This window comes from Helianthus annuus, chromosome 10 (genome assembly GCF_002127325.2).
Source record: "Helianthus annuus cultivar XRQ/B chromosome 10, HanXRQr2.0-SUNRISE, whole genome shotgun sequence".
NCBI lineage: Eukaryota > Viridiplantae > Streptophyta > Magnoliopsida > Asterales > Asteraceae > Helianthus > Helianthus annuus.
In genome coordinates this window covers 165,944,478-165,965,810 of record NC_035442.2, presented here as the reverse complement: position 1 = coordinate 165,965,810, position 21,333 = coordinate 165,944,478, and the positions used below count along the sequence as shown (strand labels likewise).

Genomic DNA, 21,333 nt, shown 5'->3' with positions numbered 1-21,333 from the left:
TAAAAAAGTTTTCATCATAGAATAAAAAATTCACGTATTTCTTTTTTCGATTGGACTTGAATAATATGAATTTGAATTGCATGCGAATATATATATGTGTAGTTAATCACATAGTCATTGTAATCATTTATATTATAATGTATCAAAATAATAATTATACCTTATTAATAGTAGTTGGTAATTGTTGATGGACAATATTAACCTTAGTAACTACTAAAGATTTCTCCTTGTGTGTATTCAAAGTGAAGATTAGAGAGGGTTAAAGGTAAGACTCTTATCATAACATCACAAATTTCGACCTCCTCTCTCTCCCACAATCTCAAGTTCTTCTTTTGAACTCCTAAATCTCATCACTCATATACACTCTAAACGGGAACCGGATCAAGCTGATTATCATATCTACGGTCTACCTCGATGGTTGCATCAGTTTCTCTGGATTATTTGCTGACCTGAATGCTGTAAAAGGTATAATATTTACATGTTTTCCATTATGTACTTACAGAACTGATCAACATGTGGTATTGGAGCATATGTTACTAAAAATCAGTTATGTTTGTTTTCCCCAAATATGGAATTAAAACTGGAAAACAAAAGGTTTGATGAAAAATGTTTTAACACATGATGTTCACGTTTTCAACATTATAAAAAATCCGAACTCCTGTTAAGGTTCTGATTCTAGATGAAAATTGTATAAAATTATTTGAAGGTGTTCTTCGTATTCATCATAGAATTCGAAAACTTATTAATATTATGGATGAATCGATCAATAAGATTGTGTTTTTTCCTAGTTTTGATTAAATTTTACCCGTAATATTTTCAACTTTGTGATATGGTCTATCAATAAAAATATTTCGAAATCTAGGATAATTATTATTAAAGTATAATGTTATGAAACATTATTATCTCTTAATTTTTTGAAATAATCCATAATTGTCATAGCTCAAATAAGAGATAACTTGGTAATTTTCGAAAATTAACTCGCTTTTTATAGAAAACTCAACATAACTAGAGAACTCATAAAAACTCGACACAAGATCATTTTTCTCTAGAAAACTCATTCTGTAGAGAACCCATAAAAACTCGAGAACTCAAGGTTTTCGTGAGATCATTTTCTCTAGAGAACTCGAAAACCTAAAGTACTCGGAAAACCCAGAGAACTCAAAAACTAGAGAACTCATAATTTCTAGAGAACTCGTAACTTATAGAAAACTCAATTATCGAGAAGACAATTATCTGGAGAACCCAATACTTCGTAGTTGGCCTTTCGTAAACATTATTGCTCGAACTATTATCATGAACTATTATTGTGAAATAAATATTGGTCGCGCTAACTCGTGGTATAACCAAGGTTCCCTCAACTTGTCCAAGATTATGGGGGTGTTTGAGAGTGCTTATAAAACTCCTTATTGACATTTTGATAAAGTCAGTATGGAGTGACTTTTTGAAAAAAAATCACTTTTCCCCTCACATACACCCTCATATTGTCAAACATCATTTTAGAGTTTATGACTTTTCAAAAACCTAATAAGTCAATAAGTTGTTTCAAAAAGGTTAGTCAAACATGCCCTATAGAAGAGATAGAGATCCTATGTTTTTTTTTTTTGGAACAGAGGGCTGTTTCAATCATCTGGGATTTATGGAGGAAGTTTGACTTGTCTTGTTTTGAATAATGACTTGTCTTGTTTTGGATAATGTTGTGGTTTATGTTGTTTGTTGTGATGCCTTTTGAAAATAGGGAAAAGATCAAATAGGAAGTTAATTTTCGCTAGGAAGGATAGGAAGCAATCTCAGTCGTTCATCATCTTTTTTTAAATTTTTGCACGCGTGGGCTTTTTCGTCTTTTTACATCATCATATCTTCGTTCTAATTTATAGATTCTGTTACTTCTTTTCTTAGTTCATCACTCTCATAACAGAATTGAAGATTCAATAACCCTAAATCGCCATCGATCGCAAATTCATCTCTTTTCAAACATTAATCTTCTTTCGTTTGTCAATTCGATAACTTCAATGTCTTCGTCAGACTCTGCTGGTATGTTTAGCTTCAATTTGAGTAATTTTTTGTTATTTTGTCCAAATTTCATTGTTTTACGTTTTATAATTCGTTTTTCTGTAATTAATATTTGATTTTTCATAAGTTTAATTGTTATTGTTGTATAATTTAACATAATTTGTTTGTTTTGCTTCTTCATCATTTATTGCGTTTTAGTGAATAGTTGCGTTTTATGTTATTACTTAAATTATATTCATACAAACTTTTAGTTTAAGATTTATGTAATAATGAAGCTATAACTGTTATTGTTGTACAATTCTTGTTTGTTCATCATTAGATGCGTTTTACTGAATGTATTGCGTTTTATGCTTTTATCCATAATAGTTGATATACAAACCTTAAATGTCTGTATTTCTAAATTATTATTAACATATTTTTGAGATTTAACAGTAAACACATTACTATATATGTTGTATTGCTTTTTATGATTTTTTGTTAAGTGTTTCAGATCACATGATGCGTTTTACTGAACGTATTGCTTTTTATGCTTTTTATGCTTTTATAAACTTTAAAGGTTTGTATTTTTTTTAAATTTTTATTAATATATTTTTAGTTTTATTTCTAGAAACATTATTCTCTAAGAGATATTGTGTTTTATAGTTTTTTAATTGTTTCAGATATTATTTCTAAGTGGGAGGAACGTCTATGCACAAAGAGTGGAAGAAAGTTTTTCAAACCTAAAGTCAGTGGATCTATTACACCTGTTGTTGGAATGTTTTTTAAGTCATTTGATGAGGCTTTTGCATTTTATCAGAGATATGCACTTGCTGCAGGTTTTTCTGCAAGAAAAAATACTTCTTGGAAAAATGTTGGTGGTTTGGTGACAATAAGGTATATTGTCTGTTCAAGAGAAGGATTTCATGTTAGCAAAGAAATAGATTCTGGTTCAGTTGAGAATAGTAAAAAGATTGTTAGACGTAATAGAGGTTCAAAAAGAGTTGGATGCAATGCTCATGTGAAACTAATATTAGAGAACAATATGTTTAAAATCTACTACTTTGAAGAAGAACATAATCATATCTTTGTTGAAGATGAAGATATTCATTTCTTGCCGGCTGCCAGAAGTATCGATTATGTGAAAGAAAGTTTTATATCTGGATTGTCTGCAATCAATATTGGACCTGTTAAAGCATTCAATATTATGAAAACAATGTATGGTGGTTTTGGTGAAGTTGGTGCTAGTAAAGTTGATTGTAAGAATTATAGAAGGGATTTGAATCTTTACATCGGAGAGTATGATGCTGAAATGGTAGTTAGGCGTCTTATTAGGAAGAAAGAATGTTGTCCTGGTTTCACATGTGATTATGTTATTGGTGAAGATAGAAGATTGAAAGGGCTTTTCTGGGCTGATGAGCAATCAAAAAAAAATTATACAGTGTTTGGTGACATATTTGGTTTTGATGCTACTTATAAATCAAACAAGTAAGTTTTTTTGATTTATTGCGTTATATATTCTATTGCGTTATATATGCTGTTCTAATTTTTTAATGCCTTTTTAATTTGTTTTTATTCAGGTATGATTTGGTTTTTGTACCATTTACTGGTATTGATAATCATTTTAGGAATGTCACATTTGGTGGTGCATTACTTGGTTCGGAGACTGCAGATTCTTATAGATGGCTTTTAAGGTGCTTTCTTAATGCTTTTGGAAGTGAGCCTAAAGTTGTTGTTACTGATCAAGATGCTGCAATGAAGAGAGCTATTAAGGATGTACTTTCAAGAAGTAGGCATAGGTTATGTATGTGGCATATATGGGAGAAATTGAAGACAAAGGTATTTACTGCGTTTTATGATATAACAAACTTGAATTATATATTGTTTTTATTATTGCATTTTATGTATTATACAATAAGATCCCCTAACATTTTTATCAATAGAATTACAAAACAATTGCCTTTTACCATTAATGCATTCTGTTTATCATTTTCAATATATTGGTTTTTAAATTATTGCGTTTTATGTTTAATAATTTTATAATTTTTTATTCAGGTTGGTCCTGTTTTGTCAGCAAACACTGATTTTAATACAAGAATGACTCATGTTGTTTGGAATGATACTATTATTCCAGAAGATTTTGAAACTGAGTGGCATTCAATAATGTCTACTTTTGGATTGGAAAATCATGAGTGGTTAAAAGATATGTACGATCTTCGATTTGATTGGATTCCTGCTTATTACCAAGGAGAGGATTTGGCTGGACTTATGCGTACTACGTCAAGATGTGAAAGCGAGAATTACTTCTTTGGTCAGATTTGCAATCCAAGATGCACACTTGTTGAATTTTTTACTCATTTTGAGACTGCAATGGATATTCAAAGGCATGAGCATAGGAGGAATGATCATGATACAAGGTATATTCAGTGTAAACCCTGGAGTGACTTTGTATTGGAGAAACAAGCATCAGAAATATATACCCAAACAATTTTTAAGGATATTCAGATTGAAATTGATGCTGCCATTACAAAGTGTATGTCAAAGTCTGTTGATACTGTGGGTGATGTTCAGTATTTTGAAATAAAGGATTTCAGACAGCCATGCACATCTTTTTTCAAGGTATTTTTTAAATTTATATTTGTTTAAATATCTATTGCGTTTTATTTTTCATCTTTTATTGCGTTTTATCATTATATTATCATATGGTTCTATCTGTATTATATTTACTATTCATTGCGTTTTATATTACATTTCACTAATTTTATATAACTTTTTAATCTTTTTTACAGGTGGAATACAGCAAACAAGAAGATGGTTTAAGTATAAGTTGTTCTTGCAAACGGTTTGAACAATTTGGTATATTGTGCCGCCATATATTTTACGTATTACGGTATGAAGATATAAGTGAGTTTCCTAGAAGATATGTTCATAGAAGATGGATGAGAGATGTTGTTTCAGTTGGATCAAATCATTCCAATATTCGGTTTGATGAAATTGGTAGGAATAGTGCAATTGATAAAGTTTATAGAGAAATTGTTGTTGCAAATGAGTATGTGGTTAATAGGCTGGTTGGCGATTTAGATGAATTGTGTCGTTACAGGGATCATATTAAAAGTTATATTGATAAAGCAGATGAGGTTATGGTTGTTGCGCCGCCTCCTAGTTGCAAAGAAAGATTTGCTGATATTGGAAGGAACTTAGAAAAATCGGATTCTATGATTCGTGTCCCGATAAAAATAAGGACCAAAGGATGCGGTGTTCAAAAAAGGATCAAGTCTAATCGTGAGATTGCAATTCAGAAATCATCAAAGATCTAGAAATCGTGCCGTGTATGTGGTGGAAAAGGACATAACAGTCGCACATGTAAAGATAAGGTTTCTGCTAATGCTATAGGTTCTAGCAATGGAATGTAATTATGTATACAAATTCTGTCAATATTAGATATCAATAAGTAAAAAAAAAAAAATTCATTGCGTTTTATGATATATGGATTTCATCTCTTTTTGTTACTACGTTTTGACATATCCTTCATAAATATCAGATTGTTATGGTTAATTAAGTTTTATGATAACAATATATTTTTATTGCGTTTTATACATAGAACAATTAATTTAACTGGATTTTTTTTATTATTGGGTTTTATTGTAACACAGATCAAATTAAACAAGAAATGCAAGTGGATATCATAAAGATTGCGTTTTATACATAGAACAATATATTTTAAACACTATCTTCTTGGAGGGAACATTAATATATTTTAAACAAGAAATGCAAGTGGATATCATAAAGATTGCGTTTTATACATAGAACAATATATTTTGATTATTGCTTTTTATTGTAACACAGATCATATATCAAATTAAACAAGAAATGATGAGAACATTAATCTTCTATCAAGGATATCCAAATCACATATCAGCTTTTTTTGGTTATTCCGTTTTATAATTATCACACAGATCATACATAAAATTAAACAAGAAATGCAATTGGATATAATAAACATTGCGATATATAGATGATGATAGTTTTTAAACAAACATGATGTTTTCAACCTACAAAATTAAAGAAAAATTACAAGCATAATCAGCTTCATGGATCAAAGTTTGTTTCTTCTTCTGATGAGAACCCTAAGCTTCCATCAGGGATTTCCTCATCACTTTCAGATTCAACCCAAAGTTCAACCTGAGAGACCACTGCGTTTTGGAGCTTCTCTGCAAATTTGCTACCAGAGTTGTTGATGATTGGTATTTCAGATAACTGCTTCAAAAAGTTTAGATCCTCACTGTTAGATATGTCCTTTGGGTCATACATCTCCACTTCACCATCGTCCCAAGTGACTGAAACTTTGAATGTTTCCTTAATGAACTCCCAAGATGTAACCTGGGTATCTTCAGTTTCAGTTTGATTCGGATTACCATATCTCTTGTTCAGAATTCTGAACAGTGCGGCTGTTTGACTTGTGTAATAAGAAGGTGGTATACCTATTTCGTTCATCCTTTTCAAAACATTTTCATTGCAGTTTTGAAGAACAGAAGCAACGGAATGGTATTTTATTTTTTTTCCATCAAGGAATTGAAGAACGAAATTGCCTCTTTTAAGCCACCAAACTGAGAGTTGTTGATTAGCCATTTTAGGGTTTGTTTGTGTTGGGTATTTTGGTGTATTTTTTGGAGTATGATGAGAGCAATGTGAAAATAGTTTAGGGTTTATGTTCTTATATATTGGTAGAGGAATTTGAATCAACTTAAAAATGATTATTTTTTATTTTTTTCTTTGAATTGATTGTTCAATCATACAGTATTTGGTATCAGGAATCCAAAAGGCTTTTTAAGTCTTTTGGTCTAATCAACTGTATAAATTTCAATCACACATACAGTATTCATATATTGTATATTATTTTATTTTTTATAACATTTCGTTTTAGAAGATTATAATATATTTTTTTTATTATTGTCCTTTGTTGTAATTATGTTTTAAATTTGTTTTTTGTTTTATAAAAATTGTAAAAAAAAATCAATGCGTTATAAATTATATTGCGTTATATGTTTGGAAATAAATAATTAAAAAAACATTGTGTTTTATATTCCAAACATATTAATACTTAAAATTGATAATGTTGAGTTATATCATACTATTAAAATGATGCGTTTTATAAATTGTATATATATTTTATAAATTTTTTTCAAAATAATGTTTAAATAATTTTAAAGGATACATATTGGGTTTTAAAATAACAAACAAAAAGTGCATTTTAAAATATCATCAAAATATTGCGTTATATGAAAAAATATTACGTTTTATAATAAGTAGCATTTCTATATCAAAGTAACTAGCAAGTTCAAGAAAATTATGAGTTATACTAAAAACATGCTAAATCAAAAAACATTGCGTTTTATAATAAGTAGCATTTCAAAATCAAAGTAAACCAGCAAGTGAAAGCCTGTCTTTAATCCTATCTAAACTAGTGTCATAGGATTGTTTTTTAAGTTTCGCACTGAGGTCTCGAAACTTCTTTGAGTCCTGAATAACATAATCTCTTTGTTCGTTTATTTCGTGCAATAATATCTTCGCAATGAACTTTCTTCTTAAATCTTCAAGTTGTGTGGTCTGTTTGTTGACTGGTTTTTTGTTTTTACCCCTTGCAGGTTCTTCATACTCCATGTTAAACCCACAATCCCATTTTTCGACCGGTTCTCCATGATAACATTCCATATGACGCATAGTGAATATACCACAGTCAATGCCGTTATATTGTGTCCTCCATTTCATCTGCATTCTAACAGGGGTTATTCCCCTTATATTATCTGTTTTTTCATGTCCAACAGATTTAAGGTAAGCTGCCAAAGCATCCCTCTACGGAAAAAAAAATCAAACAAAAAGATTAGGTGGTTTATATTTGTGTTATAAAAGCATAAGTAAGAATACTTACTGTATTTTCAGGCACATTCCCATATTTAGCTTCATTTGTTTCTTCTTTGGCGCTGTTGTCAATGATGAATATTTGTTTCTCTTCAAGATTGAAGGAGATCACAAAAAAATGCTGTATATAGAGAATCGGGACTAGGATAATTTTAAAATCCTTTATGTCTTTTAGCTTTGCACCTTGAAGAATTTTTTCTATGTTCATTGTGAATGTTTCTATCATCTTTTCTTTATTTTCAGTTTCTTCCTTATCATTCATTGGGAAAGCCTGCGTAAAATTAAACAAATTAACATATTATTGCGTTTTATGAAGTTAATAAAACATAAAGCTGCGTTTTATGAAGGTAATAAAACATACAGCTGCGTTTTATAAAACTTCATTCAAACAAAGTAAAGATTGCTTTTTATGCTTTTTATTATAGAAATAAAACAACAATTGCGTTTTATAAAACTTCATTCAATCAAACTTCAAAATACATGATTATATGAAAACAGAAAAATTGAGTTTTATATATCATACCAGCATTCGAATAGTATAGAAAAATCTTGGAGTTTTGTTGTCTTTTAATCTTCTTTTTTCTTCTTCATTCAAAATATATGACCAACAATTGATTACTTCTCCTGTGATTTCCAATCATGGCCTCATTGTTTCAGCAGCATATCTATATAGAAATACATGATTTTTAATTTCAAAGAGAGTATCCCTGCAAAAAAAAATTAATAATTAAATTATATTTTTCAAAGAGAGTATCCCTGTGTATATAAATGAATTTTTACATCATTTCTCCTTCTGCATGGAAAGCATATCCCGATATGTTGTTTTCATGTGACGTTCTTGCTTCCTTCATTGCTACTTGTCTTAGATAATACGGTGAGCAAAATACTTCTGGTAAATTTTTCTCACGATCAGGTCGTACCATCCTTGTGATTATTTCTTCTGTTTTGCTTATATCTGTTGTTGGTTGTTCTTGATGAACTGATTTTGCAGGTGTTTTATACGGATCTTCTTGTGGGTTGAGGAATGATGTGTTTTGAATTAGATCACTGATTTGCTTTTCAGTATTATCCTGTTCTTCAATTCTATCAAACATTGTTTGGATTCCAGTAATTTGAACTTCTTTTTCGATTGATCTATTTTCAGACTCCGCTTGAATTTCGGTTTGTGCAGCGTGAGGAGTAGCATCAACTTCAACTTCATTTTCATCAACATTTGAAGACAACTGAGAAATTTTCAAATCAAAGGATGGTACCTCATTATCTTGAATTTTCATTTGATTTGATTTTTTTTCTTCTTCATCTGTCTTTTTGATCATCTCCAACATTAACGATGGAGTTTCTTCGCTAAATGATGATTGTTCAATTGAAGGTTTTTCAATGTGTGTTTGCAGAATAGATGCAGGGTCATTGTTACTGATTTTTTCTGGATTGGAGGACTGGACTACAGCTGTGTAATCCTCATTGCGTTTTGCATCATCATCATCATTGCGTTGTATAATCAATGGAGTTGAAATGATTTGATTTTCAGTGTCTTCATTTTGGCTCAAATTTAGGAATCTTGATGGTGTTTCCATCATAGTTGAATCAATATCAACTTTCTTGTGCTTTTTTGCTTGATGGTTTAATTTTTCAATCAATGACACCCATTCATTTACTTTGTTATGAAGAGCCTCACTGTTTGGATATTCTTCCACAATCTCATCTACACGTGATTGGATTTTTTCAAAAATTTCTTCAAATCCTTTTATATAATCATCCAAAACATTCACAAGTTATTCTTCATTTGATTTTTTATCTTCAATGTTCTTCACATTTCATCGCCAGTTTTTGTTGAATGAATGTCAGAAAGACCTTCACTTTGATTTTGTGATGGCATGAAATTACGCAGTCGGCTTTGACTGTCTACCCACATTTTATCTTTATTTCCTATTGATGGTTTAATGAAGAATTGCCCCCATGAACCTCCACTTTCTGTTGGTGTTTTCTCAGTTTCGTTGGTTTTATTTGGGCTGTTTTGAACATTTTCTTGATTTTCTTGATCAATCCAGTCTGTTGCAGCTTTAAGTAAGGTGATTGGTTGTTCTTCAGCATCGTCTTCATCATTTTCTTCAAATTCATTTTCTAAAATTTCTTCGTTTTCATTCTCGGATTCAGTTGGATAAACATAAAATTCATCCTTTTCATCTTTCTTTTTTTGTTTATTCTTTCTGACTTTTTTCTTTTTATCCATTACAAGACATCTCCCCTCATTTTGTGCAGCAATTTTCAATTCATCTTCAAATTCTTGTAATGTTGTAGAGTCAATTTTATCAAGAGAGAACTTTTCAGTGTTTTCAGCATTGTCAAATCCTTGTTTTTTGTAGGCATAAAGTATCTGTATGAAACATTGCGTTTTAGAAATATAATCAATTCAAATTTTTGATGTGTTTTAAAATATAAATCATTGTAAACAACTTACAAAACTTTAAATATATTGAGTTTTACATTAAACATTGCGTTTTACAGTAGCAAAGAAGTTTTAACAAACAAAGAATATAAAGAAACAAAAATGAAAGATCATTGCGTTTTATAATATACATTGCTTTTTATAAAGTATAGTTTTAAACAAACAAAGAATATAAACAAGGAGTCTAAACAAGCATTAAGCAAATATGAAGCAATAGTGAAAGATCAGATTTCATACCGATAACAATGCAATAGGTCCATTGAAGAGCTTCTCATTTCCAGGCCATTGTCTTCTTGTACGCCTTAAAACCGACAGAATATATTCACACCAATTAAAATCCTGGGTTTTTTTTGTCACTTTTCATTGATGGCAAGAATCTTTGATTAACATTACTACTTTGCATTGCCTCTGCCATGATCGTAAAAAATATAACCAAGAAATTTAGTTTGAACAATCTTCCAAGCTCATTTCTTGATTATAAATAACCAATCAAATTGTGCGCATACATTCTCTTCAATATATCTTTGCTGAATTGACCGCGCCAGAATTTAATTATAAGATCAATGTCTTTTGGTCTCAATTTTTCCTCAATCTCTGTTTTTCCATTTGGTATTTGAAGTACCTTTTGGATAAATATCAACTGTGATCTTAATCTTTTCATCTCCGGTATTTATCTCATCATTTTCAGCATCAAAGTTTTTTACCAGCCAATATCCGAATTTGCGTGGAACTGAATGCAGATTGAATTTTAGTATGCTCTCAAACCCTATTTCTCTAACAGCATTCCTTTGCTCTTTTGACAATCCTTCAATATAATCTTTTAGATTATGGACTGCACATCTTATGTTGATTTTTTTCCGTCGTAATCATAATATGGTTGTTGTTCTGGTTGTTCTTTTGTTTTCTTTTTCCTCAGTGATCTCTTTGGTTTTGATTCTGCTTTTTCCTTCTTTTGATTTTTTGTCGGGTTAACTCTTGGTTGTGGATCAACAAAATCATCATCTGATACATTGAATTGTGTCAAAAACATATATTTTTTTTTCATGAAATTTGTTAAATGCGTTTTATGTTACCTGAATTTACTTGTTGTTCGGAAGTATGCAGAACAATAGCTCGACTAGATTTTTTATCATTGGAATCAGAAACTGTCTCTTCTGATGATTCGATCACCACTTTCCTTCTTCTCCTTTTTTGTTTCTCCTCTTGTTTTTTAACTTTAAATAGAATAATGAAACAATCTCAATTAACAAATTTATGATAAAACGAATTAGTTAACACTCTAAAGATAAAAAGCAGTAATTAACAAGTTTAAGATAAAACGCAATAATTTATATCTTATTATTTAACAGGCAATAGTTAACAACACATGTATCTCAGCAAATTCAAAGATAAAACGCAATGTTTTAAAATTAGATTACAATTATGATAATAATAATCTCTTTGTTTCTGCAACTTTATTAAGGTATAACTCATTAATTGACAATATATAAATCCCATTAGAAGCATTAGCATCTTAGATCATAGTTTTAAGTTTTAACATAAAACGTAATGTATTCTCTACACTCTAAAGATAAAAAGCAATAATTAACAAGTTTAAGATAAAACGCAATAATTTACATCTTATTATTTAACAGGAAATAGTTAACAACACATGTATCTCAGCAAATTCAAAGATAAAACGCAATGTTTTAAAATTAGATAATAATAATCTCTTTGTTTCTGCAACTTTATTAAGGTATAACACATTAATTGACAATATATAAATCCCATTAGAAGCATTAGCATCTTAGATCATAGTTTTAACATAAAACGTAATGTAGTGTCTACTAACAAAAATGTTAAGATAGTGGAAGATATAACTCATTAACTATTTTTCGGAACGGATATGATATATTAGGTCTACTGTACTTCATAAAACGTAACTTGAATTCAGTTAAAGAGCAAAAGTAGATAAAATTACCATTGTCTGAAATATCTTTTCGTTTTCTAGTTCTTTGTTGTTTCATTGTTGATTTTCGGCTAATATTTTCTTGTTCATCTATGTTCTCCTCTGCTGATGATGTTTTTTTGCTTCTTTGATGATTTAGGGTTTTCTGAGATGGATTTCTTTTGAGTAACTCGAATGTAAACCTTCAAATTATCTCTCGACGACGCCATGAACTTCAATGGAGTATGATTTTCTAAAATTTCTGTATGTGTTTGATTGTTCAATGGAAGTGTAAAACGTAATGCACTTTTTTTCGAAGAGTTTCTGTGTATATTCAACGGCGGTTATTTTGGAATTTGACGATAATACCCCTGAAACCCCGGAGAGCGTGTTTAAATGACAGTTTTAATTTGATTTTGATCTAGGCCGTAGATTTTGCAATTGGACGGTTAGGATTGCTTCCTATCCTTCCTAGCGAAATAAACTTCCTATTTTATCTCCACCCTTTGAAAATATACACAAAATTTATTCGCAAAGCCTGCTTTAACTGGGCTAAAGCCCAATGGGCCGATTCACTTTAATCCGTTGTTTAATTGCAAAAACTAACTTTCCTCCGTCTTCTTCTTCTTCTTGCAGCCGCACCAGAAAAAAAAAAGTTTCTGAAGCTTACTGCTCAACCATTCTTCACCGCCATTGCTCCTTTCATGTAATTACGTACTTCTCTCTTTTACAGTTTTACGTTTATCAAAACATATATATTTTTGATTCACTGCGTCATGTTTCTGCTTACTGTTTCTATTAATTTACGCTCGCTTCTTTAAATTCCATAACTTTCTAGGGTTTAGTTGATAATTTGAGATAAACTGGCAAAAGTGCAAAACACATGTGCTTATTTTGTCATCAAGTCTCATGTTATTTGTTCATTTGATAATTAAGGATTCAAGGTTAGGGTTTTTCATCATTTATATGAAATCTTGCTGTTCATTAAGTAGCTTCTTTTGTGGTCTGCCAAACTTTGGTCCATTTTGACCTATGCAGTTAATGCGGGGTAAAATATCGGATATCGGTCAAGGACCAATATTTGACATATAGGTTATCTCGGTGAGATATCGGTAATTCAAATATAATGCAGAATTTATATATATAGCAATTTAACACTAATAATTCAGTGATACATCGGTCAAATATCGGTGATATATGGTTATATCGGCAGTGGCGAACCCAGAAATTATTTGTTGGGGGTGCGGATGAGGTGTTCAACCATACTTTCAAGGGGTGCGGTCGGGTTTTTTGCCTAAAATATACACTAATTTTTTTTTCAAGGGTGCGGCCGCCCACCCTGGCCAAAGGCTAGGTCCGCCCATGTATGTCGGTCAATATCGCCGATAATAATGGTACCGATATTTGACACCGATATTTTACCTGGGGACCGATATAACCAATATCTCACCGATATTAACTGCTTAGATATTGACTAGTGTGTTTTTTACTGCTACCGGTTGATTTCACGGTTTTGTGTTGACGTTTGAAGTTTTTTTGGTCATATAAGATTTAATAGGAAATTGTTGATAGAGAAATAAGAAAGCTATGTAGTAGTAAATGCTAACACAGAAGAGGTTTTTTGGTCGTGTTATGTGTTCATTTGATATTTAAGGATTCATAGTTTTCTGCTCTTTGTGCGATCTCTTGGTTTGGTGTGCTTGTTTGTGTAGTGTTTGTGTAATACATGTTTTGTTTGTGTAGCATGCACAATTTTGTTTTGATCATGTATCTGGCCTGTTTCCACCCACACCCCGTTTTTGTCAAAACCTGTTCTGACCCTTACAAAAAATGTCTTTTTTAAATGACCCGTACCTGTCTGACCCGAATGCTTCCTCGGCAGTTACCCCATCTGACTGAATCGCTTGATTGTCAGGCTTATGGAACACCAATTTTATCCTATGCTTCATGTGTGGTTGTTGTGTTGTAGAACTCCTATAATCTACCACTTTAATTGAGTTTATGTGTGTTTCGGAAACAATTTTTGCACCCTCGTGCTTGTCTTATAGTATATTTTTGTTCCTTATAGAGTATAAAAACTTCAGCTAGCGTTTACTAATGGTTGCTATTGGCTCAAAAGCTCTACCGTTGAGAAGACCTAGAAACCGTGATTCAATAACCGAATGCGGTATGGCCGGAGAGGATAATACTTACAACCATGGTGGAAGAAAACGAAACATGGGTCGGAAATCAATGAAGAAAACTAAAGGTGCCGAATCTGGTGGTGCCGCCAGTGGAACTCACAAATCCGAACAATACTCAAACAATCAAGAATCTTCTGTGCCACACACATCCTTTTTAAGGTTTGAACACTTCTTTTTATCCTTTTTTTGTATGAATGTAATCATACTAATCAGTGGCGAAGCTTGAATTTTTCGGCCCGGGGGGGGGGGGGGGCGAAAACGTATATACCCACAAATTTCTATACGAAAACTACATATATAACACTACTGAGCGAAAAATTCAGGGGGGGGGGGGCGCCCCTCCCCGCCCCTCTTATCCTTCGCCCCTGATACTAATTGTATGCTGTGATGTGTTGTAGACAACAGGTTGATCCTGAAACAGCAAAATACTTTGCGGAGATTTCAAACGTTATCGAAGGTACTGAAATTGATATGGAAGAACGATCGTCTATTTGCGGCAATGCATTGGAAGAAACTAGAGGGAAAGAAGTAGAACTCGCAACTGATTATATCATAAGTCACACTTTGCAAACGCTTCTTCAAGGGTGTGCGTTAGATCCACTTTGTACCTTTTTACAAAACTGTTCAAAAGATTTCTCTCAAATTTCCATGGATAGATCCGGATCACATGTGGCTGAAACTGCTCTCAAGTCTTTAGCGGCACATGTTCTAGAAAACGGGACCCAGTCTCTTATTGAAGCGACTTTGAATGATATTTGTCAGGTATAAATTTCAAATAGAGTAAAATATCGTTTTAGTCCTTGAGTTTGGCCAGTTTTGCGACTTTCGTCCAAAGGTTTGTTTTTCCGCATCTGGATCCAAAAGATTAGAAATCTTGATATTTTCATCCGGCTCGTTAACTTCATCCATTTTTCTCAGTTAAGTCAGGGGTATTTCCGTCTTTTTTCGTTAACTTAAAGGGAAATTCAGGCTTTTCCCCTTTGTGTACAAGCATTTAGCATAATGTACAAGTATTAAAAAAACCGAATTGCCCTTTAAGTTAACAAAAAAGACGAAAATACCCCTGACGTAACGGAGAAAAATGGATGGAGTTAATGACCCGGATGAATATGGCAAGATTTCTAATCTTTTGAATCCAAATGCGAAAAAATAAACCTTTGGACGAAAGTCACAAAACTGGCCAAAACTCAGGGACGAAAATGGCATTTTACTCATATCAAATATAATGATCTAAAAATTCTTGTAAAGTTGAGTGAAATTATGAACCGTTAAAATAATAGAATGATTGTATTATTGCAGGCGATTGTTGTTAATCCTGTTGATGTGATGGTTAACTGTCATGGATCACATGTTCTTCGAAGTCTTCTTTGTCTTTGTAAAGGGATGCCGTTAGATTCATCGGATTTTCACTCGAAGAAGTCATCTGCTGCTCTTGCACAACGGTTGAATTTCAAGTCTTCTCGATCCGACGGAAGTGGGTCCCACGGATTGCATCCAGGATTTCCTGATATGCTAAAGTTTCTCGTCTCGGAGATACTTAAAGCTGCTAAAAAAGATATTGAACTCTTGCAAGTTGATCAATACGGCAGCTTGGTTTTACAGGTATGTTCTCTTTTCACGGTGTTTCAACTTTCGATATAGTGTGTGTTTGACGTTGACTATTTGTTGTGACAATATTGCAGACTGCTTTAAAGTTATTGGCTGGAAACGAGCATGAATTGAAGCATGCGATTCCCGTTATTCTTGGCTTCAAAGGAAACGTTATAGACAACAATATTGTCAAAAGACTTTTGAGTTTAGTGAAACAACCTGCTTTTAGCCACTTGATGGAGGTTTGACCGTTTGACTATTAATATAATTTATTTTCACTTTCACTCTATTTAATTTGTTTTGATATTTATGCTTTCGTAATGCAGGTCATCTTGGAAGTTGCTCCTGACACCTTGTACAACGAGTTAATATCAAAGGTTTTCAAAGATTCGTTATTTGAGATGTCTTTGCACCACTGTGGGAATTTTGTTATCCAAGCGCTAATCTCTCATACTAGAAATGAGGATCATGTAAGCGATTGTATAGTTTGGAACATTATATATATATTTGAAAATTTTAATAATACATCTCATGGATAATATGTTTTTTCTATTCTATTTGGGATCAATCATTATCAAGCGTTGAATGAAAATCTAATCTTTTTGTAATTTCCAGGTGGCGCTGATCTGGAATGAACTTGGCAAAAAAATTAAAGATATTTTCGGAATGGGAAAATCTGGAGTTGTTGCTTCTCTTCTTGCTGCATGTCATAGGCTTAATACTCATGAACAACAAGTATGCAAATTAGTATTAACTATTAATTATTAAATAATTAATATAACAAAAGACGGTGTCTTAGGAATAGTGCCTAAGACACAGCCTCTACTATTTTATTGTTTTTTTGCTAAATTTACAATAATGCCATCCAATTTTTTTTTGTGTTCAAATCAACCCTTCAACTTTTAGCATTGCCACTTACACCCCCTCATCTTTCTAAAAACTTTGTAAAATGTCATGGGTCGAGCCGGGGGTCTCACTGGAAGCAGCCTCTCTATTCCTACGGGGTAGAGGTAAGGCTGTCTACATCTTACTCTCCTCAGACCCTACCTTTGCTTTGCTATTGGTGGGATTAACTGAGTATGATGATGATTTTATGTACGTGGGTCAAATATAATACGTTTACGTGCTTATTTTTATGTACGTTTTTGGTTGGTCCAAGTATTGTTCGGAAACGAGTCGAGTCAAATATAATACGTTTTCACTAGGCGGTATAAATTTGAGTTACTTTACATTTCGACTCCGCCGCAACGCATGGTACCATTCTTTAAAGCAAAAAAATACTATTTTTTAAGTGCTTATTTTTAAGTACGTTTCGTCATAAATCCAAGTTGGTTCACGTTTCTGACACAAATTATCTGGGTAATGAGTCAGGTCAAATATAATACGTTTTCGTGCTTATTTTCATGTGCATTTTCAGTTGGTCCACGTTTTGACGTAATCTTTGTTCGAAAAAGAGTCGGGTCAAATATTTGACGGTATAAGTTTGAGTTACTTTAAACTTCAACGCAGCATGGGTCAAAATACTAGCTTAGTATTTTTCATTTTATTTATTATTTTTTAATTGTGGTATCTTTACTCTTTTTTGCAGTGTTGTCAAGCTCTCATTAGTGCTGTATGCATGGAAAATGAGCCCCCTAGATGCATTGTTCCTCGGATACTATTTCTTGATAATTATTTTTACTGCAAGGATAAATCCAAATGGGAATGGCCGAGTGGTGCTAGAATGCATACAATCGGGACGTTGATTCTTCAGACGGTTTTTCGACTTCCTACCGTGCGTGCCCTTTTGTCGTTTTTGCCATGATTATTTGTTAGGATGTATGTTTTCTGGCTTCTCTTTTTCATTTTCTAATCGTTTTGTGTGTGTTATACAGGATTTCATTCATGCGTTTATCTCGAGTATGACATCTTTGGAAGAAAATCAACTTCTTGACACCACAAAGGACTCCGGTGGGGCCAGGGTTATTGAAGCTTTTCTTAATTCTGAAGCTTCTGGAAAACAAAAGCGTAAATTGATCATCAAGTATGTATGCTTATCTTATTTTATGGTGAAAAATCAATTTTAATTATATTTTTCAGGAATAAATAATGCAAAATAAAAACAAACTTTTATATCTTTTAGAGTTAAATGCCATTTTAGTCCCTGTGGTTTGTGCCATTTTGCCAGTTTAGTCCAAAGGTTTCATTTTTTTCCTTTGGGTCCAGGATGTTTCACCGTTGCCGTTTTAGTCCACTAGGTTAACTTTATCCATTTTTTCTGTTAACGAGAAGGGCAATTCGGTCATTTTATATGGTCGAATTGCCCTTCTAGTTAACAGAGTTACATATAAAATGACCGAATTGCCCTTCTCATTAACAGAAAAAATGGATGAACTCAACCCAATGGACTAAAATGGCAACTGCGAAACCTTTTTGGACCCACAGGCGAAAAATGAAACCTTTGGACTAAACTGGCAAAATGACCCAAACCACAGGGACTAAAATGGCATTTAACTCTATCTTTTACCTATTTTAGTAACCCATACACTTTCATACCGGTTCTAGCAAACATGTTACATTTTATTACAAGTTGCAACATGTAACATGCTCAACCCGTAGCTGATAATTTTTTTAATATTTTTTTTGCAAAATGTTGATGTAGCATCTCTTTTCAATCTAGCACCTCATTTAAACATTTAAGAGTTATATTTTAGTATATTCATTATACTTTACAATAAGATCATTTTTTAAAATATTTTTATTATTTTTTTTGCCATATGTTTTTTTTTGTATATTCAACCCTTCAACTTTTAGCATTGCCACTTACACTCTTAGCTTTCTAAAAACTTTGTAAAATGTCATTTTGACCTCGTTGAGTTTTACGTGCTTATTTTTATGTAATTTTATGTACGTGGGTCAAATATAAAACGTTTGTGTGCTTATTTTTAGGTACGTTTTTGGTTGGTCTACGTTTTGTTCAGAAACGAGTCGGGTCAAATATAATACATTTTCACTAGGCGATATAAATTCGAGTTACTTTACGTTTCGACTCTGCCGCAATGCGTGGTACCATTCTTTAACGTAAAAAAACACTATTTTCTTACATGCTCTATTTTTAAGTACGTTTCGCTATAAATCCTAGTTGGTTTACGTTTCGACGTAAATTTTCTCGGTAATGAGTCAGGTCAAATATAATACGTTTCTGTGCTTATTTTCATATGTGTTTTAAGTTGGTTTACGTTCTGACATAAGTTTTGTTTGAAAACGAGCCGGGTTAAATATTTGACGGTAGCGGGTCAAAATACTAGTTCTTACTTATTTGTCATTACTTTTAACATGTTCCACATCAGCAATTTAAGGATTAAACCAAATTACATTTAGGTCAGACGCTAAAATTGGTATTAAAATGTTAGCTGGTTTCTATTTTGAATTTAATTTAAAGCTGGCTGCTGTGCGGTTTGCTCTCATTTTTTCTCGCTTGTTAATGTTTAGTTTTCTTACTTGCTTTATGTCGGTTTTAAAGATTCAAAGGGCATTTTGGAGAACTTTCAGTACTTCAATCGGGTGCCTTTACAGTAGACAAATGCTTTGATGTGAGTAGTGTCGCTTTGAGAGAAACGATCGTATCAGAAATGTTAGAAGTGCAAGCAGAGCTTTCAAAAACAAAGCAGGGCCCACATCTCTCGAGGAAATTTGATCTCGACGGGTACTTTTTCTTTCCTTTCTACATTTTTAAGTAAAAAAAATTACTTTTGATAGCAAAAAGAGTAAACTTCCGTTTTGCTCCCTGTGGTTTGGTCACTTTAACGGTTTTGCCCCAAACCTTTAAAAATAGCCATTTTACTCCCTGATGTTTTGGTTTTGTTGCCAGTTTGCTCCCTGCGGGGAGCAAAATGGAAAAACAAACAATTTGGATGGAGTTAGAGGCGGGGAGCAAACTGGCAAAAAAACCGGAACATCAGGGAGTAAAATGGCTATTTTTAAAGGTTTGGAGCAAAACCGTTAAAGTGACCAAACCACAGGGAGCAAAACAGAAGTTTACTCTAGCAAAAAACATCGAGTTTTATGAGTTTTATTCTTTTAACAGGTATGCAAAACGACCCGATCAATGGAAGTCAAGACAAACTTCAAGAGAATCTACATACAACGATTTCATTTCTACTTTCGGATCAAACACAACAAAATCGTCATCATATAAAGAAGCAAATTCAACACACGATCGTCCAAAATCACAGCAAGAGAAGCTCAAAGATATGCGGAAAGAGATTAATGCTCAACTAACTTCTTCTCACACTCCGTTCCTTGCTAATAAACCGTTTAAATCCTCGGGCCAAAAACGCCACTCAGATGGAAACGAAAACCGTCCGGCGAAATTCACCAAACACACCACGGAAGACGTTGCAAAAAGCAAAAAATCACATCGGAAAAGAAAGCTTGACGGTTGACTTCAACTGAAGCGTAACCAAAGGTGTAAGATTGTTATCTTATTTATGTTTTCAGTTATGATGGTTAAAAGTGTAATAGATGACTAGTATTCACATTTCTAAAGTCTAAACTGCTTGTTACATATAAGTTGGAATATGAAGTTATGAACTACTTTAAGATAAACAAAGCTAGAGTTTTAGCAACTAAACTGCAAAAATTAAATAGAAAAGAGTTAAATGCCATTTTAGTCCCTGTGGTTTGGGCCATTTTGCCAGTTTAGTCCAAAGGTTTCATTTTTAACCTCTGGATCCAAAAAGGTTTCGCAGTTGCCATTTTAGTCCACTTGGTTAACTTCATCCATTTTTTCTGTTAACGAGAAGGCCAATTCGGTCATTTTATATGGCTGAATTGCCCTTTTAGTTAACAGAATTACATACAAAATGACCGAATTGGCCTTCTCGTTAACAGAAAAAATGGATGAAGTTAACCAAGTGGACTAAAATGGCAACTATAAAACCTTTTTGGACCCACAGGTTAAAAATGAAACCTTTGGACTAAACTGGCAAAATGGCCCAAACCACAGGGACTAAAATGGCATTTAACTCCATAGAAAATAAATAAAAATCTATGCTACTCTAGTCAAAACTGCATTGACCGAAACTGGTCCACGACTTGCTCGTGAGTTTACTTGTTTTGGATCGGATTTGATCCGCTTGGTGGTATGCTTCGGAAGCTTGATTTCACTTTCTTGAAAGGCTCATTTGCTCGCACGTGCAAGTGATCTTGTCTTTGTGATGTTGAAGAAGCTAAATTTGCGGTTTTTGGCATTAATCTTCCTTGAACTCTATTAGGGCATGAAACAAGAACAATGAGTAGCG

General features: G+C 32.6%; 2 protein-coding genes across 5 annotated transcripts; both read left to right on the top strand.

Moving 5' to 3' along the window:
- The first annotated feature begins 410 nt into the window (after positions 1 to 410).
- LOC110886427 (pumilio homolog 23) lies at positions 411 to 20,637 on the top strand. 4 transcript variants are annotated; one of them, XM_035978762.1, is made up of 11 exons: positions 411 to 465; positions 14,398 to 14,620; positions 14,860 to 15,223; positions 15,761 to 16,063; positions 16,144 to 16,293; positions 16,378 to 16,521; positions 16,667 to 16,786; positions 17,640 to 17,825; positions 17,926 to 18,074; positions 19,554 to 19,736; positions 20,118 to 20,637. In XM_035978762.1, the coding sequence occupies exons 2-11, from the start codon at positions 14,448 to 14,450 to the stop codon at positions 20,473 to 20,475; spliced, it is 2,130 nt and encodes a 709-aa protein (XP_035834655.1). In that variant the 5' UTR covers positions 411 to 465; positions 14,398 to 14,447; the 3' UTR covers positions 20,476 to 20,637. The 4 variants fall into 4 exon arrangements, with proteins under 4 accessions (XP_035834655.1, XP_021989906.1, XP_021989903.1 ...); XM_022134214.2 differs by lacking the exon at positions 411 to 465 and adding an exon at positions 12,909 to 12,984; XM_022134211.2 differs by lacking the exon at positions 411 to 465 and adding an exon at positions 12,917 to 12,984 and having other exon boundaries at positions 14,341 to 14,620.
- LOC110883228 (protein FAR1-RELATED SEQUENCE 5-like) lies at positions 2,010 to 5,303 on the top strand. Its single transcript, XM_022131037.1, has 6 exons — positions 2,010 to 2,031; positions 2,501 to 2,566; positions 2,670 to 3,474; positions 3,567 to 3,825; positions 4,042 to 4,605; positions 4,776 to 5,303. The coding sequence occupies exons 1-6, from the start codon at positions 2,010 to 2,012 to the stop codon at positions 5,301 to 5,303; spliced, it is 2,244 nt and encodes a 747-aa protein (XP_021986729.1).
- Positions 20,638 to 21,333: the final 696 nt, after the last annotated feature.